This window comes from Amblyomma maculatum, chromosome 1, assembly GCF_055883805.1.
Source record: "Amblyomma maculatum isolate TAMU_Amacu chromosome 1, ASM5588380v1, whole genome shotgun sequence".
Taxonomy (NCBI): Eukaryota; Metazoa; Arthropoda; class Arachnida; order Ixodida; family Ixodidae; genus Amblyomma; species Amblyomma maculatum.
In genome coordinates, this window is record NC_139344.1 from 431178134 (window position 1) to 431205128 (window position 26995).

General features: G+C 49.8%; 1 protein-coding gene across 1 annotated transcript in view; it reads right to left on the bottom strand.

Annotated features, from left to right (window-relative positions):
• LOC146209386 (glutamate receptor U1-like) overlaps positions 1 to 26995 on the bottom strand; it is a 65691-nt gene that overhangs the window by 10319 nt on the left and 28377 nt on the right. Inside the window, exon 5 of the mRNA XM_084580192.1 lies at positions 26826 to 26964. Coding sequence (XP_084436318.1) covers positions 26826 to 26964 — 139 coding nt within the window. The remainder of the gene's footprint in view (positions 1 to 26825; positions 26965 to 26995) is intronic.

A 26995-nucleotide genomic window follows, 5' to 3' on the forward strand; every position in this document is an offset into this window, starting at 1 on the left:
AGCTTCCCATGATAGCACTTTCATATGAGGTTAAGGCTTCAAATATCTGCTATCTGACAGAGGGAATAAACAAGAAATTGGCATATTTACAAAATCAACTGAATTTCAGGTAGCTGCAATTAGCGAACCATCGGGCGACTCGATATTATGCACAAAAGTGAAAAGCAAACTTCGTTATTTTATCGGCCGCACTGGCAAGAATGAAGGCACAGAATGCAAACCTGAGCTGCGCGCTCTGGCCGCGGACCGGAATTCGCATGCATTATCACGTGATAATACCTTTCGAAACGGGCTGGCCGTGAGCATATTACAACACACTAGTGGGATGTCATCTTCTCCTGCTTTACTAGGCGCCGCGGGTTTGGCAGCCGCTTTTGCAGCGTGAAACAAGCACCTCGGGCGCACTAGACAGCCGTATTGCTCTTTGAACCAAGCACTACGATTTCGTACGACTGTGAAAAGTAGTTTCGGTAATCATGTCCTTGTCTTACATCAAATACACAATGGTAAATGCAAAATATGTACAAAAGGTTTCAAAGAACGTATTTGAACTATAGCTTTCGGTATACATGCATTGCTCCTTCTCCCGTGTCCTCCATCGAAACATAAGCTTATCCTTGAAGTTAACAAACCTCCATAGCACGCAGAACAACCTTGATGTTTTAGGTGATAGCACGTTCTGTGAGCTAGCTTCTAGTCAGAGGGACGTGCAGTAATGCTTTACATGAGACAAGTGACACTTGTAAAGCCGATTAGGATTGCAAACGAGCGGTCGCATACACGCGTATACCTTGTTTCCGTTCGCATCTACGACGGTGCGCTTGCTGCAGAAGGGTACACAGCAACATGCTGGCATCATTCCGAATAGAGCTTGGTGCTAGCAGCGACTGCTGTGATGTTAAAAAAATGAAACAATCGCTTGTGATCATTCCAATGCACCTTGCGGTGCAAGTACGGGTTCCACGAAGGCGCACGTTGACAGCGCACTCGATGGGAGGCGCGGGCGGACAGAACAAAACATGGGCGCCGCGCAAAGTTTGTCTCTTTCACTAGATGGCGTAAACTTTTGTAAAGCCTCTATTGTCCACGGTAACTTCAGTAGTCGAGACACACGTTTAAAAGTATAACTGTTTGCTGAAACTGCTTCTTTAAGCCGTCCAATTTTATATGTGTTGCGACAAATGCCGATCGCTTGCCTCGCCACTAAGCAGTTCGCTGTTTGCGCAAACCTGGTATAGTCAACAAATTAACTAGGAAGGACATTAAAGAGCAGATGTCGCATGCTGTTTTGTAAAGCGGGCTTTTCAAGGCAGTTGGTAAAGTCTTTAAGAAATCACAACTAGGACCTAAATCAGAGAAACAACTGAGATGTTGCATGCGATATTGCAAAAAATATCCATATGGCCCTTGAATTAAGCTAAACAAAATAAACTCGCCGGTCTCTGTTTAATTCGAGGCTGAAATAACGATGGGCATCGCATGACGTACTTAAAGAGATATTAGCACTACGCTGCAGGGCGAGGCTCGCGAATGATTGTCTGAAGTGTGCTCAATCCCACAACCGAAAGTATGCAGCGCCACATAAGTTGCTCCTGCTAACACATGTGTGCACACAGCGTAAAATGGCCTCTCGTTACCTTACCAAAATTTCGGAATAAACGGAGATGATATTGCGCGAAGATTGAACCAGTTTTTAAATGTGTGCATTACATAGAACAAGATGGGCTGAGGCTTATTTTAGTTCCATTCACTATGTCGAGTCCTGCCATAGTCAATGATATGCTTCAAGCAAACCAGGAGATGCGGTAGAAAGCATGCTGTCGCTCATTAAAGGACGGGAAAAGGCCTGCAATCGAAGAAAGATGAGTCGTACAAGCAGATCAAAGGCTGAAACGTGGCTATTGAAATTCTTATCAATATATTCGTGGCAGCTTTACCCACTAGCAAGAAAGCAGGCACAACCTAGGACATGTCGACGAGGCGGCCGCTCGGCTACACCGAGATGGTGACCGGAAGCTGCGGCTGCTCTGTTGCTAGACGACCAAGCATTATTCATATAGCGTCTATTGGGGGAAGCAGATGCAATTTGAATCGTCACCTTTGCTAGTGTTATCGTAAATTTTCTCAGCATTTCTTCGCAGCTTCGAGAAATGACTTTTATAGTTAATTGCAGTATATATATATATATATATATATATATATATATATATATATATATATATATATATATATATATATATATATATATATATATATATATTACTGCATAGCAGTACTGGGCCAGGTTTCGTGCCTTCGCGTAGTCCCGGCAGAGGCCACGCTTGACTTTGAATAGCCGAGGATGAGGAGGCGTAGAAAAAGAACAAGAACACAATGACCTTACGTGTCCCCTATAATGGAGCACATTACGCTGATAGGGCGTGACAGGGGAATAATATTGCAGGCAACAGAAGCTTCCGCAGTCGCTATCGCAATTCAACTAGGGTTAACCAGAATTAAACCCCAATGTTTTTTTAATGGCAGACTAAAACTGATTCATGAGCTTAGTCTAGAAGTGTCCCATGCTGTAATTAACGCATCTCATGAAATTCTCGAAAAAGTGTTTTAGCGTCCCTTTAAAAGAAGCAGCGCGATTTTTCAGGTTTGGATTGGTCCGAAAGATATAAAGATTTAAAGTCCCCAATGAGACTCATTCTATGCACAACGTTGTAATGGAGGGCAGGGGAAAGTTCAACCACTAGAAATGTTTTTAATGTAAGGAACAAGGAAAAGGTCCTTATTTCAGATTGTACGCCTCCATCTATTCAGAGCAGACGGTAAGCGAGAAAATCGATGGCCACGGCAAACCACAGCCAAAATGGTAAGCTTCATGTTCAACAGTCAAAATTCGTTCCTGGTTGCCTGCACGGAGACGGGAGGCTTGCGGCTGTTCAACACTCTTTTTTAATTCCTTTTTAAGGCGTTTTCCACTTCCTCGTGTGTATTTGTTGGTTTATGCTTCCTGAAGCGCTCGGGTGCCAGAGCGTCAGTTTCGTCTTTCTCCTGGCCCATCAACTTTCAGTAACCCTGAAGCTTTTTGAAACTGAAGAAGTGAGCACGTTGAATCTTCCGGTAACGTATTGGTATTTCCTGTGTAATTATAATGATTAAAGTATGTGGGGATGCACCGCCCCTTTAATCCTTCCCTCTCCCCGCTCGTTCTGGGATAACTGGTCCCGTGCTGGGGCTGTAAAAGAAGGCGCACACCGTCGCCTCTCTCCTCTTCACTCTTAGATGACCCGCTGGCCGCTGCCTGGCTGCTCTCGCGGCGACGACCCCAGACCCCCGGTATCTGCATGGACGCACCTCCTGAGTGAGATAAAGACGTTTCTCCCACCGTCCGCTGTGTGTGTTTGTCTTGCTTATCCCTCGGACAGGGGAATCGCCCACAAAATGGAGCCCAACTGGGGCTGAATTAGCACCCATGTGCACAATTTTTCTGCCGACGTGCTCACGACGGGCCGCTGTTTTGTGTTATAGGCGCGACGCCTTTTTGACTTTAGGGTTACCGTGTGTTTGCATGAGGCGGAATGTAGTATATTGGTGTTTGTACATTGTTTTAATTTTTGTTGGGTTATGTGTGGGAGTTTTTAGTGTCGGGTGGTTTCTTTTTTAATTTTTATTTGTTTGCGTATGTTAGTTTTACGAAGTGTTGTCGCCGCGATTAGTTTTTGTGACTAGCCTCCTGACGCGGACTAGGCGATAGTCGTACGCGTGCAGATCTTCTGCACCTCCCTGCCGGCCTTAGTTGTTGAGTGAAAATGCCACCGAGGGAAGACGTGGAAGATAGGACCACCGCTTCGGATGCCGGTGCATTCGGGAGTGAAGCAAGGGAAGGGGCAGATCCCGCACAGGTTCCCGACGCAGCCGCTCTTATGCAGCACATGATCGCAATGCTGTCTGTGTTCACCCGTCAGCTCGATTCGGTGGCTAGCGCCAACCATGCCGCAGCTGTGGCGAGTCTCGCGTCCGCGGATAAATGTAGAGGTTCCCTCCTTTTCTGGCTACAGGGACGGGAAGTCAGTCCACGAGTTCTTACAAGAACTCGAGGATTATCAGACGGCACTGGGTTCCCTAGACGACGTTGTGCTAGCGCAGGTAATTCCCGTAGCACTTGTTCAGAGCGCGGAGCGAAGGAGACGCTGCCAGCCGGCCTTCCAGTCGATGGCAGATTTCACTGATCGCTTCCGCGCCGAGTTCTTGCCGCCCGATTACGAGCGTACTATGCTTGAGGAGCTCGCGTTACGCTCACAGCACCTAGAGGAGAGCCTCCTCGAGCATGTACGCGCAAGGCAAGAGCTCTCAAATAGAGCAGATTCCGCGACAACCGATCTTGATCAGGTCGCGCGCGCGATCAGGCAGTGCCATCTGCGCTTCAAGCCGTATTTACGGGGACATTGTTTTGCAAGACTCGAGGCCCTAGCGCAGGAAGCGAAGGTAGTGCAGGCGGATTTACTCGCTGAATTGCGCTACCGGCCACCCGCCCAGGCCACAGCCGCGATACGCCTGGGCCGGAGCCCAAGACTTCGCGCGGCGCGCCAGAGTCGCAGATGTAATGACGGTAGGGCAAGAAAGGCGTCAAGCTGGGCTCGTCAGCGGCGTCCGCGTAGGCGCGGAGAGGGAGGAAAGACGTCCCCAACCGCTTCGTAAAACGTGGAATCCCCCGACCGCGCGGCAGGTAAACAATCGGCTTTGCTGGATTTGCAACCAGTCGGGCCACGTGCATACGCCTTTCCCTGCAAGGCGTATGCAGGGAAAGGCGCACCGCCGGCGGCGATAATTGGTAACACCACCCTGTCGCCGTCGGCGAGAGAATTTCGCTGTAACTACTGCGAAAAATGGGGAGTGTACCACCGCGCCGCGTCACCGGGCGACCGCACCGGCGGCGCAGAGGCTTTTGTTCCCCTCGCCTGTTGAGCGCAAGGAGGCTGTCGCGCTCAAGCCCTTTTATGATAGTGCGGTTAGCTGATCAAAACTACTCTGCAGTGCACTCGTTGACGCGGGCTCAATGCTGTCACTGATCGGTGATGACGTGTTCGAGGCCTGCTGTAGATATAACATCCGTGTTACGCCAGCCGAAACTCCTTTGAGCTTAGCAGCCGGGACGGAAAAAGCGGAGGGAGCAGTGCGTCTCATGGTGCTCTTTAAACGCAGGAAGTGGAGGCATCGCTTGGTCTACCTGCCCGGCTTAGCCATACCAGTTATTCTGGGAAGAGATTATGGCTATCGCTACAGCTCCTTCACCCTCCTTATTCCCTTGGTTAGCGCACACTGGCAAGAATGCACCGCCCAGCGGGCGAGTGTCCACGCTTGTGTGGCAGATGGCTCCCCTGCGACGCTGAAAGATTGTCCATTAGAAGCAAATATCGCGTCTTTCTCAGGCGTTTTCGGATTGCTTCACTGAGAAATCGGTCAGAACCGAGGTGCTTCAGCACGAGATTGAAAAGAAGATGCGCGCCCTTTCAGATGTCACCCGCGGCTGTCAAGCGCGCATAAGAGACAGCTTCTTGACAGCGCCCTTGACGAGATGACTGATACCGGCGCGATAAGACCCTTACAAAATCCCTGGGTGGCCCCACTGGTTCTAGCGCCAAAGAATGATGGTTCGGTCAGACTGTGTGTTGGTTATCGAAAGCTCAACTCACTGACGACTACAATTGCGTACCCTTTCCAGTTGATCGAGGGTGTGATGTACGCGTTAGGGAACGCAAAGTTCTTCACAGTCCTGGATGCAAGCAGAGGGTTCTTGCAGATTGAGGGGGCGGAAGGTGACATTCACAAAACCGCGTTCACCAGCCTTCGCGGGCTCTTCGAATTTATTCGACTCCCGTTTGGCTAGTCAAATGCCCCGAGCACGTTCAAAAGATTGATGCACATCGTGTTGGAGGATGCAAGGTTAAACTACGCGATGGCGCACTTCGACGACGTCGTGATATTCTCACAGTCGTTCGAAGATCACCTCATTCACTTGAATTCCGTTCTTGAAAGAATGAGACGTGCGGGTCCAACGATCAACCCACACAAAATGCAGTTGGCATCAAACAGAGTGAACCTGTTGGGATTTCTGGTTGATGACGGCATTTTGAGACCGAACGATGACAAACTGCGGGCAATTCTGAGCTACCCCTGCCCGATGAACGTGAAAGGCTTGCAAAGGTTTTCGGCAGTGGTTGCTTTCTGTAGGCAATTCATCCCTCCTTTTTCAGCGCTAGCAAGGCCGTTGAACCTGCTGCTGCGTACAAGCTCGAAGTGGGTTTGGGGCAAGGAATAGAACGACGCATTTGTTGACTTGGCTCACGCGATAGCGAATACCGCTTGTTCGTGCCTCCCTGACCTGAAAAGCAATTTGTCTTTCAGACAGATGCTAGTGATGCCGGTGCAGGAGCTGTTTTGTTGAAGGAACACGAGCGAAAGCTGCGCCCTGCAGTGTTCGCTAGTCGCACGCTCACATCAGTGGAGCGAAATTACTCCCTGACCGAACTTTAATGCCTGGCGATAGTGTTCGCATTGTCAATGTTCGACATCTACCTAGACGGAGAGGTTTTCACCGTGCAGACAGATAATCAGGCACTTTCGTGGTTAAAGAGGCTGAAAAACCCCGCAGGCAGACTAGCGAGATGGGCGCTGACATTGCAATGTTACGCGTACGCCATTTAGTACCGCCGGGCCGCATTGATAAGGTGGCCGATGCTTTATCGCGCGCACCATGGAAGGCTGGCAGAAGCGCATGGGAGGCGCAATCCAGCATTGCTGATAGCGGGTCGCCGCTTATAGAGAGGAGGAAAGGGCGGACAGAGTGTCGCGCCCTGCTTAGTTAAAGAGATAAAGGAGGCGGACAGAGGTCCCGCGCTGTACTGCGAGAGAGATAGAAGGCGCAGCAGCTGGTTGCGGCGACTGCTCGCCTGCCAAGAAGCAAGGCATAAATAAATCTGTCTTGGGGAGAAGCGGTCACTAAGAGAGAGCTGATTGAGGCCCAGAAAGCAGACGGTGTATGCCACTGGGCGCTGAGAGAGCTTTCGAATAGTGCAGCTTGCCTCGGTAAAGCTGACGGCAAGAACGACGCGTATATGGTGACGATGATGGCTTACTGCTCCGCTACATCCCCCAACTTGACGAGGAAGAGGCGATTGCATCATCTTTCCGAGTCGTGGTGCCAAAAAGGTTGCGGAAACGATGCCTTCGGTACTTTCATTACTCAGCGCTGGCAGGCCATGGTAGCGGCAGCAAGACTTATGACAAGTTATGCCGTGTCGCGACTTGGCCAGGTATGAGAAAGGATGTGCTGGGTTACGCCCGTTTATGTCCTGTTTGCCAGGTAGCCAAGCCTCGGGCGGGGAAGTGCGCTGGCATGATGAAGCCGGTAGTTATCAACTATCCCTGGCAAGTCTTCACGTGCTACATCATGAGACCTCTCCCTAGCTCCGCGCGCTGAAACCAATATATCCTTTTAATAACAAACCGCTATTCCGGATGGAGGAAGCTTGTGTCAGAAAGAATTTGGGAGAAACTCTTGGAGAAATTCACTCGTGTCGGTTTCCCTTCCCAGCTGATTACAGACAATGCTTCGTACTTCATAAGCAAAGCCTTTGTGGATTTCTGTCAGGCGGTTCAAGTCCGCCACAAAAAAGCGAGTCCCTACCACGCTCACAGCAACATAATTGAGAGAGTGAATCGGAATGTTAAGAGTATGCGATGACCGAGCAGCTCAGAGATTCGAACGCACGGCTGTCCGAACTGGCATTCGCCACTAGACAAACCGTGAGCAGGTCGGTGGGTATGCACCTTCTTACTTGACTTTTGGGAAAGAGTTCGCTTTTCCGCTATAGGACGCCCCACTTGAAGTGACGGGGCCCGCTCCCCCTCCGCTTACGCAGTATGCGGCAAAGCTCCGCGAGCGCCTTGAGCCAGCGCAGCGCACCGCTCGTGAAAACCTCGATGTCGCTAGCATAGCGCAGGCGGATCAGTACAACAAAGGTCGTCGTTATGTCGTTTTCAACACGGGAGACCTGGTACTGAAAAGAACGCACCCGCTTAGTAACGCAGCGCGTGGTTTCACCGCATTGTTCGCCCACATGTAGGTTAGACCGTTCAAAGTCACGGCACGGACTACGCCGCTCACCTACCAGCTGCGGTTGTTGGCGAGCGGTGAAACCGCCAGTCGGTGCGCGGCGCAGACTTGAAAGCTTCCCGCCCTCGCAAGGATGATAACTGCGAAGCTGCGGAAGCTCAAAGCGATGCTGCGATCTGCCCGACGCTACAATCTTATCCAAGGTAGTGCACTACCTCCTCTAACGTCTTCGCTTCTTTCAGAATGCATTCTGATAAGATTTTGCAGCAGCCAGAGGAACACCGTCGCTGGTGCGGAAAACCCCACCCGGCACACGGTTCAAGGGGGCCACATGAACGGGGGCACCCCCTAGTTTGTCGTGTTTTGTGGCCCATAATTGTGACCAGCGCGGCCATGCTGGCCGTCTTTAAAGAGGCTGGCTTTGAGACCGCTGTCCAGGGCTAAAATACGGGCCTCAGGAAGCTAGGTGTGCTCAGCGCGGAAACGCCTGCTGCAACGGGGTCCCGTGAATCCAGCACGACGCCACGTGAAAAAGGGTCGACAGCTATGTGGAGGAGCAGCTCCGGGCCGCTGCCGGGCGCGTGCGAGGCCCAGCCCTGCTGCGCTGTGACCCCGAGGAAATGGCCACTGCCTGAAAGGGATCTGCCTGTCCAGCCACTCCTGCTGCTTCCCTGTCGTCTGATGGACCAGCTGAGTGGAGCTGGTGACGGCGCCTGAGGCGCTGCTCCACTGATCAGCTGGGCGGACATGCCGCCAGAGCCAGGCGACAAGCCTGCTCGTTGGATGCCGACCCGGGCTAGGACATGCCCCGGCTGTTGTCGGATCTCAGGTCGGACTTTTAGAGGGGGGAGGATGTGGGGACCGCGCCAGCCTTATTTTAAAAGAGCGCTTTTCCCGCGGCTACCAATGCGCCGCCCCTTTACTTCGTCTCTCTCCCCACTCCTTCCGGGATAACCGGTCCATCACGGGGGATATAAAGGAAGGCGCACGCCGTGGCCCCTCTTCTCTTCACTCCTGTATCTACCGCTGGCCGCTGCCTGGCAGCTCTCACGACTGCGACCCCTGACCCCCCGCATGTGCATGGATGCCCCTCTACAGTGAGATGAAGACACTGCTTCCACGGCCAGCTGTGTGTGTGTGTCTTGAGTCTACCTCGGGTAGAGGAACCACCCGCAAGTAGTATCATTTTATACTTATTATTGTTACATGGAAACTCGATGTATTTACAGTATTTTTGCAGCACAGTTAGAACTGGCACAGTAGTGAGCAGAAACACGGAACCAGTCCCACTTCTTTACCTTGTCCCTTCCGCGAGGCAAGAGGACACACTTCGTCGTCGTTATCACGTAGCATGACCCCCCAGCGGTGTAAGCGTCGTCCCGGCGCTAAACTGGTAAAGAACGCATGGATATGTATGGCTTCAGGCGCGAAACATGGACAATGTCAGTAGTGGGGCGAGAGGAGGAGGACGCGGGCACAAGAGGGGCAAGTTCATACGTCACATTAGTGACTTGGTGCACCACCGGATAAGGACCACTGTAGGGGGAGAAAAGTTTTTCCGAGAGACCAATGCCGCGTGCAGGAGATCACAAAAGAACCAAGGACCCAGGGTCATAGGCTACGTGGTGATGTCGCCTATCGTAGGCAGTCTTCTGAGACGTCTGAGAGGCGAGGTGCCGACTACGGGCTACTTGGCGCGCTTCGGTGGCATGCGCAATGGCGTCACGTGCGTAGGTAGTTATGGGGCGTCCAGCAGGCGGAACCAACGTGTCCAAAGGTAAAGCTTGCCAAAGAACAGGAAGAAGGGTGAATAACCCGTCGTGTCGTGCTTAGAAGAGTTGTAAGCAATGGTCACATATGGGAGCGTGAGGTCCCAGTCGGGGTGATCAGGTGATACATACATAGATAACATGTTTGTAAGTGTGCGGTTGAAGCGCTGGGTAAGACCGTTGGTTTGGGGATGGTACGCAGTTGCGTGCTTATGCTTCGTAGAGCATGAACGCAGGATGTGTTCAACAACTCGGGACAAAAAGTAGCGACCGCGGTCGGTGATTAATTGACGAAGAGCGACGTGATGGAGAATGACGCTGTGCAGACAAAAGTCAGCGACATCCGTAGCGCAGCTCGTGGGTAACGCTCGGGTGATGACATAGCGTGTTGCATAATCGGTTGCCACTGCGATCCAGTTGTGACCCGACCGTGACCTCGGGAAGGTTCCAAGAAGGTCAAGCCCAACACGATAAAAAGGTTCTAAGGGCACGTCAATAGGTTGGAGAAGGCCAGCTGGTGACCGCGATGGGTTTTTCCTGCGCTGACACGTGTCACAGGCTGCGATGTAGTGCCGGATGCTGCAGTATAGTCCCGGCCAAAAAAACGACGCCGTACCCGGTCGTAAGTGCGAGACACACCGAGATGGCCAACTGTTTACAAGTCGTGGAGTTCTTGAATAACAGAGCAGCGGAGATTTTTGGGAATAACCAACAGGAGGGGAGAACCGTCATTATGATAGTTACGGTGATAGAGGATACCATCCAGTACAACAAAAAGCTGGAGAGAAGAATCTGTTCTTCCAGATGCCAGGCCTTCAATGATGGCTCTTAAATATGGGTCGTTGCGCTGCTCGCCTGCTATCTTGGCGAGATTGGAAAGGGCGAAGCACACAGGGAATCGCCTCTGCGTCGCTGAGATCAGGCGGCTCTACAGGATAGCAGGACAAACAAGCGGCATCGTGATGAAGGCGCTTCGACTTGTAAACGACGTTGGAGGAGTATTCTTGAAGGCGCAAAGCCCACCAACCAAGACGGCCGGAGGGATTCTCAGAGATGATAACCAACAAAGCCCGTGGTGGTCAGTGACAACTGAGAAAGATTGGCCGAATAAGTAAGGTCGGAATTAGCGACAGCCCATACAAGGGCGAGACACCCGCGCTCAGTAATCGAATAATTGCGTTCCGCGTTGGAGAGAAGACGGCTAGCATATACAATGACACGGTCGTTGCCATGTTGGCGTTGAGCCAGCACTGCACCGATCCCATATGCGCAGGCGTCTGTTCGAACTTCAGTGGAAGTTGAGGGATCGAAATGGGCCAAGACAGGGGGAGACGTCAGTAAGCTTATAAGCGTTGAAAACGCACCTTGCTGGTCAGGGCCCCACGTGAAAGCGTTATCCTTCTTAAGTAGATCGATGAGAGGACGAGAAATACGTGCAAAATCTTTGATAAAGCGGTGGAAGTAAGAGCAGAGGCCGACAAAGCTGCGCACATCCTTCGACGACTGGGGACGCGGAAAGTCTCTAACGGCTTGAATTTTAGCCGGATCAGGTCGTACTCCGGAGGCGTCAACTGTATTCAAGAATGGTGAGCTGGCTGCGACCAAACTGGCATTTTGATGAATTGAGCTGAAGGCCAGCTGTACGGAATACATTGAGTATACTGCTAAGGCGTTCAAGGTGCGAAGAAAAGGTCGGCGAGAAAACGACGACGTCGTCGAGGTAGCACAGGCAAGTTGTGCATTTAATCCGCGAAGAAGGGAGTCCATCATTCTTGCAAAGGTCGCCGGTGCATTGCAGAGACCAAACGGCATGACTTTAAAGTGGTGTGACAAAGGCTGTTTTTTCACGGTCCTGCTCGTCATCAGCGATCTGCCAATACCCGGACCGTAAACTGATTGAAGAAAAGTATTTAGCTCCATGGAGGCAATCTAAGGCATTATCAATTCTGGGGAGAAGGTACACATCCTTTTTAGGGATACTGTTGAGATGGCGATAATCGCGCAAAAGCGCCAGCTGCCGTCTTTCTTTTTAGCCAGAACGACTGGGGACACCCAAGGGCTCGTCGAGGGTTCGACGATGTCTTGTCAACCTCATTATGTATTACCTGGCGTTCAGCACCGGATACGCGATAAGGACGGCGATGAATAGGAGCAGCGTCGCCAGTGTGTATGCGATGTTGCACAAGAGCAGTTCGAGACAATGGGCGCTCATCAAAATCAAAAATGTCTCTGAAAGATGCCAGCAGACGACAGAGTGCATGAGCTTGTGAAGGAGAAAGGCTCGGAGCGATCATTTGGCGCAGGCTTGGAGATTGGATACTCAACAGATAAAGAGCAGTAAGAGGAGGGCGTTAAACCAGTAGTCACAGCAGAGATATTACATTCATTTACAGGCCACAAAGTGGCGAGCGAGATGCCTTGCGGGAGGGGCTGGATTTGCGACTCAAAGTTCAGAACAGGGAGGCATGTTTGGTTCGCGCTCGCTGTGACGACTGTATGAGCAAGGGCAATGCGCCGGGTTAGGGGAGCATCAATGGTTAGGGTAACGATATAGTGTCCATCGTGAATTGAGGGTACAGAACAAAACGTAACATAAGTTGCGGCTTCAGGTGGCAGGCGGACAAAGTCGACACCACGAGAGGGTGGGTCGAAAGTAGAGGGCAGGTCAAGTTCAACGACACCACAGTATATGATGGCTGCATGGTCAGAAAGAAAGTAGAAGCCAAGAATGATGTCGCGAGGAAAATGCTGTAGAACTGTGAAGAGGACGGTAGTATGGCAGCCAGTAATTGTTACGCTGGCAGAGCACAAGCCAATGTCCTTTGACGTTGCTCCATCTTCAACACGCACAACAGGTATACGGGCAGGGGTCAGCACATTTCGCAAGCGAGTATGAAGTTCTGGGCTCATGACAAATTAGCGCACAGGTATCAATCTGGGCTAGAACGGCTGTGCCATCCACGAGCACGGTGAGCAAATTACGGCTACGACAACATTAGAGAAACTCTCCGTACACTTCCTCTTCCTGATAAATCTCTCACTACCACGCAAATCCGCATTCTTAGACGCATACCACATTCCCCTGCATGCCCAAATTGCCCAGAACACTATGCAAACTTGGAGCATTGCATCTTTTCATGCCCTGTCGCCCTCCAATCTCCTCACTTTCCACACCCTCCTCCCCTCACGTGGCGGGCTTGGTTAGCCTCTCACCAGCTTCAAGATCAGTTGGCCTTGGTGACCCTGGCCCAGGACATTCTTAACGCTTAATGAAATGCGTTAAATAAAGTTGTTTCCTCCTCCCTCCTTACGGTGTGCACGAAGAGCTAGACAAGGATTTCAGATCGCGGTCCCTATTGCGGCATATACCTCTAGACGCTGCAGCGCCTAGTTTTCTGTCGGCGAGCGGCCATATCGACTGGGAGATGAAAAGCTGAAAAGCGACGTCGCTGGGGCGAAAGGGACTGACGGCGGGGGGGGGGGGGGGGGGGGGGGAGGGTGATCGGTTGAGGCGTGAAAACTCGGTATCAGCGGCAGTGCTTGAAGGATCGTGACGAGTGGGAATGGACGAGAGTGGTCATCGTAAATAGAGGAGGGTGGCAGGCGGGACCTTTGTGGCTGGAACCAACGATTTCTGCAATAACGGGTATATGGCAGACGGCGATATGGCAGACGCAGGAACAAGTAAAACAAATAGGTCGGTTATCAGATGTCCGCCATTCGTCCGGATTGCGTCGGCGCTGGGCAACATAGCCATGTTGGACAGAATAAAGGTTGCGAACGTCAGGGTTATAAGCAAGTCGGCCAGGATAAACTGAGCGAACGGCGGCGACAGTGGGCGGGCTGACGGCAGCAACTGAGTTGAGTCCTAAGGTGGCGAGCTCTTGGCGGACAATTGCCTGAATTAGGGGAACGTCCGGGTGGTGGCTGTCGGCCAAACCTGGCGCAAAGCTAGTGGGAGCTATGGCCTCGAGTTCGTGTTGGAAGATACGGGTTACATTTTCGGTCGACGTTCGCTGATGTTGGGACGGAAAATCTTGACACGAAGAAGTCGGAGCAGTATTTGGAAGGCGGGCAAGTGAGTGGGCTATGCGACAACTTTGGCGTCTTTAAAACGGCGGCAGTCTTTGAAGATGACATCAACGGTGTTGCAATCTTTGTACATAAGCAGGTTGGGTTGAATGCATCGTCTGCGATGCCCTACACGATATGACCACCTTTGGTGGACTCCGACATGTTGTGATCTACTTTGTGGCAAAGGGCGAGGATGTCCTGGATGTAGGCCACGTATGACTCAGTAGCTGTCTGGAGACGGGTCTCAAGGGTTCGCTGTGCTGTAAGCTCTCGACCAAGGGGCTTTCCAAAGAGTTCGCGGAGCTTCTCTCTGCAAGTATCGCAACTGGTGAGCTGATCTTCGTGAGTCTCTTACCAGCCTTGCGCAGTGCCCTCAAGGTAAAAAACAACATTCGCTAGCATTAGGGTCGGATCCCAGCAATTATAGGTGCTCACACGTTCGTACTTCCGTATCCATTCGTCCACGCCCGTAGTGCCCATACCAGTGAAACTGCCAGGATCGCGCGGATGGTAAAGATGACCGATGGCAAGTCCCCCGTTGGTATGGGGACATCTTTAGGCATCTTTGGGCAGGAAAGCAGGCGGCCGCTACGGAGTTCCGTTGCGCGGAAGCTAACGCCGGAGGCTAACGTCTTCATCGCGTAGCAATATCAATTCATTTGATGAGCTCCTCATTCCGGAAGACCTTTCGCAGCTGATTTGCTGAGGTTCTTTTTGGCAAGCTTTTGCTATATGGTTTGGTTTGTTTTGTTGGATTTAACGTCCAAAAGCAACTCAGGCTATCAGAGACACCGTTGTGGAGGACTCCGGAAATTTCGACCATCTGGGGTTCTTTAACGTGCACTGACATCGCACAGCACACGGGCGCCTTGATTTTACGCTCCCATCGAAAAGCGGCCGCCGAGGCCGGGACTCGATCCCGCATCCTTGGGAGCAGTAGTCGAGCGCTGCGTCACCACGGCGGGGGTTTGTTATATCCTATCATCGCAGATGGGCAGCTTTCCTTCTAGAGATGTCTGACTGTGTTTTCAAAATTTTTTTACTTGTTTTTCTTGAAGTCCTTGCATTTATGGTGGAAGCCGGCATGCCCATCGCAGCAGAATGAATCCACACAAAAGTTTTCTTTCTGCTTAGTATGAAAGAGCTCTAAACAAGAGTAGAGGGGGAAAGCTTCTGCTTGTGGCTCGAGCCACTGTTTCGACAAGTGGACTTGTCGGAACGTTGTCTTGACCTACGAAGTGAGGCTTCCGACCCTCTACCCTTGTTCAGCGCTCTTTCCTACTGTGTAATCCATCTTCTTCCTCTCGTTCTACCTGGATCTTCTTTCTGCTAAGTGTTTCTTAATTTGGACTTAATGAATAAGAAATCACAGATAATTGAAGAACTCTATCATTTTTCCTGCAGCAGAATTTTACGTTAATAAAAAAACCAAGAGTTTGTCCTTTTTCTGTTCTGAGCGAATTTGAAGGCATATTTAGATTTCATGGTGAAATCGGACGCTTCACACTCTATCCGGCATTTCAAGCTATCTTAAACCTCGACTTGGTTATTTTCTAAAACTGATGTTTGAAATTCGTACAATTGGAAAAAGACGCAGCTTCTTTTATATGTTCCGATTTGATTTCACTGCACATGATCGTGTTCGCTGCTTCTTTCTGCTGAAAATATCTTTTAATGAAAAGATCCGTGTAAATGCGTGCTAATGTCCTTAATCTCGGCCTAATGGAAGCTAGTACGAAGCTCTCCTTTTCGGAAAGGGACCGTTAGAAACGACATGTTTACAGGGCCAAGCTGGAGGAATTTAACTGGCCAATCATACAACGAAAAAGCTGATAATATGTATGTATGTATGTATATATATATATATATATAACGGGGGTGGCAGTCTCCCTGGACTGCACATTGTGCGCTGAACTAACTCAGCCTTTGGAGACTTGCGTTTCAGTCCAAACCTGGCTCACTCCACAGCTGCCCGTGCTGACACCGTAACTACGTAAGGCCCATTAGAGCTAGTTGCGCACCACCAGATTGGCGCGTTCAGGTTCAGGAATAAGATACTCACTCCACGCGAAGATGCGCAAGTAGGTATCCCCGCAGGCAAAATTCTGTTAGGCGAATCCGGACGTTCAGACGACCTACGTCATAGTAGATGGACTTTTGGAATATTAGCGTGTAAAACTTCGAGGGCAGTGAAGAGAGCGTACTGGGTCCGGAACAGGGGCGCACGAAGCGGAATAAAGACTATTAGGTTTTTATATTTATTATTAGTTGTGGTTTAACTCTGGCTAACCCTTGTTGAATTGCGATAGCAACGGCGGAAGGTTCTTTTGCCTGGTACATTATTCCCCTATCACGCCCTATCAGTGTAAGGTGCTACATTATTGGGGACACTTAAGCTCATCCTTTAAGAGTGTGACGCACGAGCATAAGTTATCAGTCTTCTTCTGCTTCTTCCTCGGCTGTTCGAGGTCAAGCGGGTTTTCCGTCGTGACCACGCGACGGCCATAAAACTGTTTTACTGGAACTAAATTTAATTCATGAGTTATTATTGCGTAAGCAATACGACGGCCGTTAGCCACATTTGACCTTTAGAGCGACCGCAGACGGGACCCCTCTTCAAGCCTTCGGGTAGACCCGGTCGGTAGCTACGCCGCGCCGCAGAAGAGGAAGAAGGAGGAGGAAGAGGAGGAACAGAGAGGGAAGCTACCTCGGTTTTGCTTACGCAGCCTACCGAGTTTAACTAAGGCTAAACCCCAGCTAATTTTTATTTGCAGCCTAGACCCGCACCAAATATTCAAATCTTGTCCCTCCATTGAACCCTAGCCAACCAAAATGTAGTTAAAGGAAGGTATATCTAGAACGTTCCTGGAGACATTCGAAGTGTTGAGAGCCGAGGAGAATAATACTGGCAGTCGGGTAGTGCTAATAAAAGCAGTTAAACGCAGCCAGGTGTCTGCGGTCCTTCTGGTGCCGAAATTCAGGAGAGGGATGTTATCGCGAAGTCTGAAATTGGCCGTTCCTCAACGTTAGTAGTTGGGATGCCAGCGACCCTTTAGGAAAGATACCAGGAGCTCCGCTAGTGAACCCCACCTGAGTCAAAGAGTGCTTCGCCTACGCACCATGGACCATTTGAAAGGGAAGCGCATCGTCTAGTCCGCTTTGCAGTCACGGCTGTGCATGAGGCGATTAAACTTGTGAAATTGGGTGCAGGAAATACTGTTGCCTTAAAGCTGCACCATGCCGAGCGAAGACATCCTAAGTTGATTCACTCGCACTCAATCAGCAGTTGTAGATGTTTCTTTATGACGACATTTTGGCATGAAACGTGGCTTATGTACTCAGCTTTGAGGACACTGCCCTAATAACACCGACGTTCCTCCGCCACAACATCGATACCTTTTAGGCGCCCACGGCTGCTGAGAAGAGCCGCTTCATGAACGTAGCTGTTGAGCTCCTCGCTGAAGATCCATCTTCCTCAGAAAGCCAGCTTTCTTGCGATAGGATACTTACGATACTTCCTAATGTCGGCTTTGTCCGCCTACCACCTGAAGCAGCAACGTACGCCACGTTCTGCTCTGTACCCCCTATTCCTCATGGGCACTATATCGTTACCCCAAACTCTGATGCACCACTCATATGAAGACTTCGCCGGGATGGCGCAGTGGTTACAGCACTCGACTACTGTTCCCAAGGACGTGGGATCGATTCCCGGCCTCGGCGGCCGCTTTTCGGTGGAGGCGAAAAGCAAGGCGCTCGTGTGCTGTGCGATGTCAATGCACGTTAAAGACCCCAGGTGGTCGAAATTTCCGGAGGCCTTGTTGTGCCGGTGGGGTTATCGCACAGTAGCCCACCGTCAACAGGGTTGTGCCAAGGAGTTGGTAACGCAGCGATCGTCACCCGTTTCGTGAACGAGGGCTGTCAGCTCCTTAGGCGGTAGCGATGAATCCGAGTCGGCGTTGGTGAGATGAAGAAAAAGCTTTATACACTATCTACAGGCATTTAAACAACGAGTTCGGCTCTGGGGCCGAAAACTAACATAGCCATACGCGACTGTTCTCGCGCAGCGACGGCCGGGGAGATTCCGCCGCGTCCGCACTCTCAGGGGGCGAACTGCTCCCGATGGACGCTCGTGACGAACTCACACTCGGAGTCTCGAACGGAAGCACTTGAGACTCCGTCGCCGAGAACCGTTGACGCTCAAAATGGTCCAATCCGACGGCAGCACTTTCGCAGGGCCAATGGGAGAGCTTGCTGCGCTCTCGCTTCAAATATGCCGCGGGGCGAGAAGGGGTTCACCGTCAGGGCCACGGCGCGCCGTGCTGTCTGGACGTTCAGCTCATGTTGAAACACGTCGCTTCTCTCCCATTGGTACGGCTCGCCTCCAGTGCACTAGTGCTTTGCAGAGAAGTATCCAGAGTTTGTGAAGGAGGCGCTCGCCGAAGAAGTTTGGCGTCCGGCTGAATTTCTGGGCGGCTTTGGCCAGGCACAACAGCCTCCACTACGGCGCCTCTCATAGCCTGAAGTCGCTATGGGACGGTAAAACCCACACACCAACCAACCCCTCATACGAAGTGTTGCCCTTGCACATACCGTCCTTACTATCACCACGGACCAAACAAGCCTCCCTGCTGTGAACTTTGCGTCGCTAGCCCAGCCCCTCCCTCAAGGCATCTCGCTCGCGATACATTGTTCTGTAAATGAACGTGATCTCTCTGTTATGACTGCCGGTTTCCCATCGTCATCGACTGCTCTCTGAAGTTTTCAGTCTGCAAGACTACGCCAACACGGTCGCTAACGTTCTTTCTCCTCCACCAACTCACGCACTTTGCCATCTGCTGGCATCTTTCAGACATTTTTGGTTTTGATCTGCACCCTTTAGCCGTAACCGCTTTTATGCAGCATCCCATGCACACTGGCAACGCCGCTCCTTTTCATCGCCGTTTTTATCACGTATGCGGTGCTTAACGTCAGATAATCCAAACTGAGTTTGACAAGATGCGCGCTCAAGATATCATCGAAAACTGGACGAGCCCATGGACGTCCCCAGTCGTTCTGGTTAAAAACAAAAACGTAAGCTGGCGCTTCTGCGCCGATTACTGTCATCTCAACAGCATCACATAAATGACGCCTACCCTTATCCCAGAATCAATGATGCCCTAGATTGCTTCCATGGAGCAAAATACCTTTCTTCTCGCGATTTACGATCCGGGTATTGGTAGATTGCTGTTGACGACGACCATGAAAAAACAACCTTTGTCGCACCAGATGGCTTGTACCACTGTAAGTAATGACGTTTGGCAACCTTTGAACAAATGATGGGATCTCTTCGCGAATTTAAAACGACAACCTGCCTTTGTTACTTCGACAACGTCGTGATTTTTTCGCCGACCTGTACTTCGCACTTTCATCGCCGCATCAGTATTCTCAGTGCGTTCCGTACAGCGGCCTACAGCTCAATTCATCGAAACGCCAGTTTGGTCGCCGCCTACTCAACATTCTTGGACACATGTTGATGCCTCCAGAGTACGACCTTATTCGGCTAAAATGCAAACCATCAAAGACTTTCCGCGGCCCCAGCCTTCGAAGGATGTGCGCAGCTTTGTAGGCCTGTGCTCTTACATTCGCAGCTTTATCAGATGTGGGCCGTATCGCTCGTCTTCTCACCGACCTAAAGAACAACGCCGCTTTCACGTACCCAGTCGAAAAAAACTACAGAACTGTGTCAAAAATACGACAAAATATCCTGTAGTTCTGTCGTAACCATCAGATTTATCTGTAGTTCTGTGGTTTTTCTGTAGTATATTTCTGTTGTCTGTAGTTCTGTAGCACTTTTTGTTGTAACTACAGAAATTTTTGATGTTACTACAGAATGTTCTGTTGTCACAACAGGTTTCCCGTCAAAAACTACGCAGAAATTCTGTCGTTACATCAGAAAATTTTCTGTAGTTTTTTCCGACTGGGTAGGGCCCTGACAAGCAAGATGCGTTTTAAACGCTTATACCTCCACTGACGTCTCCCACCCTCTTGGCTCATTTCGATCCCTCAGCTTCCACAGAAGTTCGAATAGACGCCTGCGGATATGACATCGGTGCAGGGCTGACCCAAAACTACCACGGCGAAGACCGCGTTATCGAATATGCTAGCCACCTAAAGTCCCATCTTATTCGGCCATTCTATCTCAGTTGTCATTGCCCATCACGCGCTTTATTGGCTGTCATCCCTGAGAGATCCATCCGGCCATCTTGGTTATTTATTCCTAGGCCTTTAAGAATACTCCTACACTGTCGTGTACAAGTCAGGTCGCTTTCATCAAGACGCCAACTAGAATGGCGGGGTAGTTGCAAAGTACGAAAGGAAACGCGGCTAGCTGATTTCGAATGCTGGGCTCTTATTGAGTCCAGTATTAGAGTCGGTTGAACTACACTCTAGCATCCGGTGCTATATTGCAGCTTCCGACACGTGTCAGTGTAGGAAAAAAACCGAGGCCGATGCCACTAGCAGGCCACGTGCCCGTGGATCCGTTTTATAGTGTTGGGCTCGACCTTCTAAGCCCGTTCCCGACAACACGGTCAGGTCACAAATGCTTCGCAGTAAGAAGCGATTATGACAGACGCTTTGCCAGCACACAAGCTTTACCCATGAGCTGCGCTACAGATGTCGCTGACTTTCTTTTACACAGCGACCTTCTGCATCACGGCGCTCCTCACCAATTACTCACCAACCGCTGTCGCTACATTTTGTCCCGAGTTATTGAAGACATCCTGCGTTCATGTTCTAGAAAGCATAAGCTTGTGACCGCGTACCTTCCCCAGACTAATGGCTTTACCGAGCGCTTGAACCGCACATTAAGGGCCCACTGTCCACCCTCCGGTCGAAAATATTTTCTTCCCCGGTGACTGTGAGACCTCGCCCCTAGAACGCAAGGCCGCAAAATGTTTTTGAAAAGAGTAACTAATAACGCAGTTACAGCCACCGCAATCACCCGATTCTGTCATTCTCTCCTTCCGTTCCCTCGCAAAGGTTTTTCGCTCTCCTGCCCGAGGTCGTCTAGCCTCCGCAAGACAAATTCCCCTTCCTCCTCCGCGTTTGGCGGGAGGTGGGGCGTGGCACTCCGCGAGCGCGAAAAAAAAATAAACGGCCGAGGTAGCGCGCGCCGCTGGATTCAGTCTGTCCGTGGCGAGGGAAAAGCGCGCAGCGAGCGGTAGACACCCATCCTTCTCCCGTCAGTCAGCGAGACGGACCAATGGACGTCGTTCGCGGTACGTACGTCATTGCTGTGGCCCGTCGGGCCAGTGCAGGAAACAGGGAAGCTGGCTTCCCAAAGGAGAGCATGAGTGAGATTTGAATTGTGTTTTCCATGCTTTGCGGCGCGCGTGTCACTGTAGCATTTTGCACAGACTATATCCGGTACCTGATCGAAACACTAGGCTCCTTTTTTCTTCTACTTTGTGTTTAATTATCTTTCCCCTTAACAAATTACATTACTAATTTCTCTGATTATCCAAGTAAACATTAAAAAAATACATAAAATACCATCCCCGACGCTTTCCTTGGCCTCGCCGACTGTTGGCTTCTTTCCTTCATGTATTATAACGAGCGCCCTCATTTCCCCTAATTGATCTGCTTGTAGCTTACCGTGGTCTCGGTTCTGGCAGTCTTGAAGCCATCGGTAGCGTAAGAGGGTTCTAGCACAGCTTTCGCCCTCGCTCTTGATCACGTTCTACGTGACGCTGGCGGTAACAAAGGACGTTCTACGTCCACCGCTATGGTTGAGGGTGGCGCTGGTGAACACTCTCAAGGTTCGTATACAGACAACATAAATACCCAAGCAAGTAGCAGGGGGGACAGCGGCCGATGTAGCTTAGTTGGAAAGAGCACCGGACGCGATATTCGGAGGTCATGGGTTCGGTTCCCACCATCGGCACGTTGTTTTTTCTTCGACTTTGTGTTTAATTATCTTTCCCCTTAACAGATTACATTACTAATTTCTGTGATTATCCAAGTAAAGATTTTAAAAAATACATAAAGTATTACCCCCAACGCTTTCCTAGGCCTCGCCGACTTTTGGCTTCTTTCCTTCATGTATTATAACGAGCACCCTCATTTCCCCTTAATTGATCTGTATATATATATATATATATATATATATATATATATATATCCTGTATGCGCCCCTCCCCTCTGCAACGTACTATCGGGGACAGAAGTGCCCAGGGCACGGCTCCATCGGCCGGAGAGCGAAAAACTGCATCGTTGCGCCATCTAGTGGCAGTTCACTTGGTTCGAAATGAAGGAGGAGCGCATGCGCGCCCTAGCTAGCACGTAAGCATGTACTGACGATGCCTCCACGCAAGTTGCTCTTCAGCCAGGAGCCTTCCGCCAGATGCCGCAATATGTGCATCGCTGTGATCGTGTGCTACACGTTCTGCTGCGCTAGAATGACAAGGCACTAGTCATATGTCTTTTGCCATTTGGACGCATGCTCTTGAAGAAACGTGCATTGTTAGGCAGGCTGTTTTTATTATTGTTTGTAACAGTGGTTTTCTTCCCTGTTCTGGGAAGTTAAAGCTTCATACGAGCGTCGGCTCTATATTTCGTGAGTAAAAAACACACACATTCTCAATGATTGTCGCTAACTGGGCGCAACGGTTGTATAGAAATTACTGAGCTTCAGTTAGGTGATTTTTTGTCTGATGCTTTGTTTTCAATTTTAAAAAGCAGCGAGTTTGGAAGCCAATGTCTTGAAAATTCTATCTTTTCCTTGGTAACTATGATGTTACCATCACGTTTACTTCCGACTGAGAAAAATATATTTAATTCATGCCTTAGATATGAGGAAAAAATTCAGTCAGGGGCGATAAAACTTTTTATTCGCCTAATAACAAAAGTGTCTTGGCATGCTCAGCATAGCTATAGAAAGTACCGTGGCTTTGGTTTAATACCTTGAAAATTTTCCCCCCACAGCAATGACTTGTTGCAGTCTGCGAGGCATTGACTCGTAAAGGCGGATTATGCATTTGGGATGCTCACGCAGCGTTTCCCACTCGTGCTGTATTGCATTCCATAATCCGTCTGCTGTGGCGCCACCGAGGTTTTTTGACAGCAAGTTCCTTTTGAGGATGCCCCAAACGTTTTCAATTGGGTTCATGTTGGCGCAATTATGTGGCCACTCCAGCACGGGTATGCTGTGACTTTCAAGCGTTGCGCTCACTTTTCGGGCAGTGTGCACTGGGCTGCGATCTTGCTGCAGCAGATAGCACCCGTTTGAAACGGACCGTCAAGAACATACGGCACAAGTGTGGTTGTTATGATCTCGCAGTAGGCGTCTGCATCGAAGTGACTACTTATTCTTACAAGTGGCCCCACTCCTTCCTTGCTTATGACTCCCCAAACAGCAACAGCACAGCGCCCACTAGAGAGGACAATTTGAGTGTACTCCGGCAAGTACCTGCATGAAGGAGAAGAAGAAAACGGTGAAGTGGGAGCAGTAATCTGTACTAGGTGGTGGACATTCATCCTGCAAAAAGTGGGTTAGTGCGCCTCAAAGGAGTTACTTCTTTTGTCCATGTATTTTTGCGCGTAATCTTCTTTTTGATATGCGAGAGTGGGAAAACTGAGCAAAGTTCGAGCTTTTTTTTTGGTGGGTTATAATAGCTAATATTTTCATTGATCTAAAGGCGTAAATATGATTGTTCGTCTTTTTGTGCTTATAGAGCAGCATAGTTATACAGTAACAGGCCAATTTTGCGTATGAATGAATTTAAAGCGAGTTTCTGTTGCGAATGAATAGATAAAGCTTCACAAAAACTAAAGGAACTGAGAAAGCTCCACAATGATTCTGGTACCATGAATGGCAGATAATTTTTTTTCGTTCTATGTGACAGTAATGCAAAGGACTGTAAATCATACCTGCAATTCATGGGGCGCCAAACGCGCCGCTTCTGGTCCCACCTTGTCGAAAAGGTAGACTCATCTGCGAAGATGACCTCGAACCAGTCGGCAGAACTCCACTGCTCATGTGTACGTGCGAAGTGAAGCCTTGCCTGTGGCTGTGCTTCCCTGAGAACGGGCTTCTGGGCAGCGACATGGTTAAGCCCGCACTCATGCAGTCTCCTTTTGATGGTCTTGCAAGAGATATCCAAGGATAGCTCCTTCTTGATGCTTTTGGCGCTCACAAATGGATCGGCGACTGCGGCACCCGCTATAAGATCTGTCTCGTCGACAGTTGCCCTTGGCCGTCCAGAACGGGGAGCGTCGGTAAGTCGCCCCTGCTCATCACGGAACGCCTTTGTAATACGAGTCACTGCCCACTTCGAATGGCCAGTGAGCCGAGCGATCTCTCTTTGAGGCACACCTCCAACAAAGTAGCGCACAATTAATTTCATCTCTTCAATTGGAATAGGAGGGGCCATCTCTGAGAAGCAGTGACTGTCTTGCAAAAGCTTTCGCTACCAATGTCTCTTGACCGGCACATTTCGTGGGTTTAAATCTTGCGCTATTAAATACCGATAAGGGTTTCAAAGGGGGCGTGTACCACTTTCTCATTCCATAAAACTAATTTTCGGTTGTCTGCGAAGAGAGTCGCCGTTGGAAACAATAAGAATAAAAACAGCAATTCATTCAATGCAGGTTTGTTCAAGAAAATATTGCGTCCTTTTGACGAACGACATGACAAGTGTCTTGTCATTCTGGCCAGCAGCACGTGTAGCAAACGAACACAGCGATGCCCATAATGCGGCATCTGGCGGCCGCCTCATTGGTGAAGAGCAACTCAAGTGAAGGCACCGTCAGTACATGCTTACGTGCTAGCTAGGGTGCTCATGCGCTCCTCCTTGATCTCGAACCAGGTGAACTGCCACTAGCTGGCGCAACGATGCAGTTTTTCGCGCTCCGGCAGGCGAAGCCGCGTCCTGGGCACTTATGTCCCCGATAGTACATCTGCACCCTTAGGGTATTTTAAATAAATAAAATGTCTACTTTGCCAGTCTACCGCCGGGATGGCGCTTACACCGCCGGGATGGCGCTTACACCGCCGGGGGCATGTTGCAAGGAGACGAGGTTGGAATGTTTCCTGCCCTAGCTTCGCGGAAGGCCTATAGACGACGATGAAGTGAGGATGGTTCCGTGGTGCTACTAGCTGCTATGTCAGTTACAGCTGTTTTTTAAATGTACTGCAAGCATAACGAATCTTTACGTAACAATAAGAAAGGCATCTATGACCCTGGGCATTGGACGTGACAATGGCAAAAGCTTGGGTGAGCACTTATGAAACCTCATTGTCGTCTCCTGCTCCCGCCAACCATAAGCTGGTCGGAGACGACGATACACCTGCGCAGAGTATCAGGCAACAGCTTGAGCGGTGACCGCCACGCCGCTGTTGCGCCACTGTGCTGCAACGACGTTTTCAATTGCAAGATATCGTCTTAAACCATTCATTTAACCGCTGATATTATGAGTGAGCTCTTTTAGCGATACTTAGCCTAAAAATCTAACCTGAACACTCATGTGTAAGACACCTGTCCAGGTTGACGGATCGTTCCAACCAAGAACCATAAGCAATTTCGATGAGAAAGCGATCTCATGGTTGGTAGGGCCTATCTAGTCGGTCATACCATGTGGTCTTGCGACGTTGCAGAACTCGACGACCAGTTAGTGCACAGCAATTCACCTGCCAACTGTCTAACTACCACCTGCAAGAGCCATGCCAATGAGTGCTCGCTCACGACGCCGACGCTGGAGGTTGTGGAGTAGGGGCCACGGAAATCAAATAGACTTTTTACTTCTGTGAGTGCGAAAGTATTTGTCGCCCATTCGACATTATGAATGACTGGTTGGCGAGTTTCTCGCTAGATTGGTCTCGAGGCGTACTCCGGTCCGATGGAAAGGATGACGGGTATAACGCCACTACCACCCGACATCTCTATAACAACCAATCACCATTCATAAATATTGCTGTGAATGTCACTTTTGTTGACTGGATGTAGTCAGTAGGTTAAGTTCATTATTCTTGCACCTTCGAGCCTTCTTGGTTTTCTTGTAGCGTGCTCTTCACGCAATTTGACGTTTCTAGGCTGCATTCGTGTTGGTCCCAACTTAACCAAAATTTTTAGCCCGTTCGCTTTCCTATGGTTACCGCAACCTCTTTGATAAATTTAGCGACAATCTGAATGCTTTTTTCGTAGAATTAGTCACCATTCTTTTACAAACCAGACAGCAGAGTGTTTCGTTGCCAATGCAGTCACATACATTTCTTTCGAATTAAAATAACAATCACATGCTAGGCTATCTGTGGGGAAATGATTCGTCTACATCGTTTTCGCTTACGTGTAAGGTCAATACACCTCAGTTTCGCAAAAACTCATATGAATGCACAATTCTGAATTACTCTGCCCAAATAATAACCCAGAGTCTCCTATGTCTCACAACCACATTGCACTTTCCATGTAAAAGCTCAAGCATTTCATGCATGAAGTCAGCGTTCTGCTTACCTTATTTGCATTCTAGACGCACTCTCCCAGAATGCATTTTCAATAGACTTTTCACATCAGTTCCAGTATTAAACCCCAGATATCGAATCACCATTAGTGCATATCGACAGTTGTTTTCCGCAAGCTTAGAGGGGTAGGCTCTCCAAAGTGTCAAGGCTATGTATATAACACTGTTCGACTATTTTGCTACAGCAGATACAAGACCATAGGTATTTGGAATATAGACATTTCTTGAACTGAAATCAATAGGCCTCTTTTATGGTACTTAAGAATATTATTGGTTGTATCCTGTGCATGGAAAATTCAAACAAAATTTATCACCTTTCCATCATTCATTTGGGATGCAGTATGGGCGGAAATGATTATTAGCCACAAGTTTTCCAGTACCTTCCATGAGAAAGATGCCGAAGAGTTCGAGGAATGCAAAATAGTATTTGGAAGCCAGCTCGGAGCAGCGGCAACTCGCGTCGATCATGGCCAGCACAAAACTGACAAACATCATGGCAGAGAATAGGCCGATCCACACCTGCAGTAAAGAAAATAATTTTAGAGCCTGC